General features: G+C 45.8%; 1 protein-coding gene across 1 annotated transcript in view; it reads left to right on the top strand.

Annotated features, from left to right (window-relative positions):
• Positions 1-6: 6 nt before the first annotated feature.
• Positions 7-3,104, top strand: part of NAT8L (N-acetyltransferase 8-like (GCN5-related, putative)) — a 28,303-nt gene continuing 25,205 nt past the window's right edge. The window contains exon 1 of the mRNA XM_009882537.1: positions 7-138. Within this exon, the coding sequence (XP_009880839.1) occupies positions 33-138 (106 nt within the window). The 5' untranslated portion in view covers positions 7-32. The remainder of the gene's footprint in view (positions 139-3,104) is intronic.

Raw genomic sequence — 3,104 nt, forward strand, 5'->3', positions numbered from 1 at the left:
TCCTGCTGACCTGCTGTTTGCCCATCTTTCTGATGGGTATGAGGTACTACTTCAGTAGAAAAGTTATCCTCCACTATCTCGATTGTGCGCTGCATACGGACATGTCTGATATTGAGCAATATTACATGAAACCGCCAGGTGAGTATGAATTCCCCGCAGGGAGCCTTCCCCCAGCCCTGCTCGGGGAACATGGCTGCTCCCTGCTGCTGGCGCCTTTTCCTCCTGTCAGCAGCACTGAGCAAACTCAAAAGTCACCAGAATGCAGCTCTTAAGCCATACCAGCCACAAAGCCATTTCTGGGGTTGGGTCAGGTTTTGGGGTGGGTTTTTTTTTTTTTTCCTTCCCCCCCAAAGATGTCTAGTCATCCAAGGCAGCCTCCATCCGCCCCCCCAGCCCAGCGCTCCTGGGGCCTGTGGCTGCTCCGGGGACCGGGACCTGGGTGCTCAGGAATGCTGATGCTGTTATTTACTGCTGGCTAGGTCCACCCCAGCCCTTCCTTCTTGGGCTCAGTATTTCTTTGTTCCTTGTGCTTGGTATTAGTTAGTTCTGACAGCGGGAGGAAGGGGAGGCGAATGCTCTTTTAGCCCAAATGCGTAGAGGGAACCTGTTATAGTTATTGCGGCCATTTTCCCATGTTATTCAAGAAGAACCTTCCTTAATGCAAGTGTTTTGGAAGAGGCACAGATCAGGTATGTAAAGGGATGCTGCCTGGGTTTGACATAATACGCGTTCATCCGTTTGTAATTAAAAATATAGTATCTAATGGTAATATTTGCTTGTTAAGTTGTAAAAGATCTCTTGTGTGATGATTTAGGAAAAAAAAAAAGGTCCCTTCAGAACTTGTCAGGCAGGGAAGGTGCTATTTCCTTTTTCGTAGGTGTGCATCCATGTTGGGGACCAGAGCAAGGGGATGTCTGGGATATCACTTGGGGTTTGAGGGTTGCTTTTGTTGGTCGCATAGTACTAGTGGTGAACTGGGAGAGCAAAGGCGATGCCAGTAACCCACCCCACCGTGGCTATTTCCGTCTTCTTAGGGTATCTGCTCTGTTGTTTTTCTGTGTGACCGTGTTTTCGCTGTATCATTGCTGTTCCCCAGGTGTGACAAACCTCTTCCTGGGCACTTTTAGAGGACTCATAGGAAATACCATAGTCACAAACTTCCTTCTCCTTCACTTCTAAAGTGCAATATTACATTTTTCTAATATTATGCTCTTCCTGTAATAAAAATCCACAAATAACTTAAACGTGCTTGCTTTAGATTTCATTTCCTATCATAGGGCGCATCTTATACAGATCTCGTCCCATCTTACACATAGGTTGTGTTTCATTTACAGTGCTTGTTTTTGTAAAAATTAAGTGACGTGTGACTTTCATTTAAAAAGCTCAACCTTCATTAAAGGTGGTGTCACAAAAATAGAAGGGCAAAACATTTCCGAACCTCTTTACTGAAGTGCAACAATGTGTTTTGCTGGAAAAAAGTAGCAGGGGACTCCAGCAGAGTAAGAACGTGTCATATGAAGTTAATGGGTGTTTGAGCTGCGTCGCTCATTAATGCCTGGGACTTGTACGGTGACGATTCAGGGCATGGATCAAAGTGCCTGTGTTGATAACAGTAGCGTATATAGAAAATAAAGGAAAGGGACTCAAAGAAAAAGCGAGGAATGCCCTCGATTTGTTTAGGGTTGGTAATGTAATCAGGTTCGGCTGTGTTGCCAACATGTCTTTGAAACCTTAGTGTTGCTTTTGTTTGGTACCTAGAAGGGCTGATTTCAATTTTAGACCAAGTGTGTGGGCTTTAATTTTTGACAGAATTTAATCATGTGTAATCAGGCTTCTGCCATGCCATAAAAAGCAGATTTATGGGATCGTTGGTGCTTGTTAAAGGTTCTCAATGATAGTGGTGTTAAGCAAGTTGGCTGGAGTTGTAATTGGGTAAAGACCAAGGGGACTTTTAGGGACTGGGGAGGAGCAGGATGTCCGTGGGTCAGGACTGGCACCACCCGTGATGCCTGTCCATGTGCCGTGAAGCCGCGTGGTGCTATTTGGTGTAGCTGTGCACGAAGCATGAATCCAGTGTTTTGCTCCTGTTTCCCCCCAAAATACAGTTGCTGGATTTCTTCCCTGTAAGAAAGCAGTACAAACACAGTCATCCTGGAAAAGCCCGGAGATTTGTGCGCTTTGGAGGGCATCTGTCTGAACTGCGTTGTCTGTCTGACTGTACAGAGAAAGGCAGTGATGTGCCACGTTGGCGCTGCCCGTTCTGCCCGAAGGATAAAAAAATGACAATAAAACAACTCCCAGCCCCAAGTTTGTCTTTTATTCGGCTAGTTTACAAATTAGCACGCAGGCAGAAATGGTTACAGTGGGAATGAGAAGGGCTCGTTCTCCTGCGTATTGCTCCAGCTTGGATGTTAGTGAAGGCTTTCTCAGTGAGGTGTTGGGAAAGAAATGGTCACAGCTGGGGTAATAGGGCACAGGGGCCCAGAGAGGCTGGGGATGGTCAGAGCTCAACTAGACAAGTTAAAAAAACCCAACCTGATGTATGTGCAGGTTGGTCTGGCTTTAGCTGGGAGTACAGCCAGGCAACTTCTAGCTCCTTTGGAGAATCCTTGTTTACCTGCTTGAATTTCCAGCATGGAGAATAGGGGAAGGGAGCGTTTCTGTGGTGGGTTTATGAATTCTTGTTTCTCAGGGTGACAGACACAAAGGTAGAACTGGGACATGGTTTTAAGGTCTTGCATCGTGATAGGGGTCGTGACTTCACTGAGGTTTTGCTTTTGGCATCCATGGTACCCAGGCGTGAAAAACTGTTGTTTGCAGTGGGCTCCTTGTGGTACCTGAGGTTGGGGTACTGCCGTACAGAGCATCTACAGCAAATAGCCTCTAGTAGGGCAGGCGTCTACAGTGAGGGAATAATTTAACTATTAACACAGGTCATTCTTAGTAGCTTTGCCAAAGCATCCACAAAAACTGTGGGTCAGTTTTAAAACCAAACCAAAAAGACCCATTCTGCGATGCGATGCCATAAGCCCGTAGCTTAGTGATTAGCATTGAACATTCCCATGAGTTACATCATATTCTTCTTTTTCTTCTGCAATTTTTCT

Source organism: Charadrius vociferus, unplaced genomic scaffold (genome assembly GCF_000708025.1).
Source record: "Charadrius vociferus isolate BGI_N301 unplaced genomic scaffold, ASM70802v2 scaffold213, whole genome shotgun sequence".
Lineage (NCBI taxonomy): Eukaryota > Metazoa > Chordata > Aves > Charadriiformes > Charadriidae > Charadrius > Charadrius vociferus.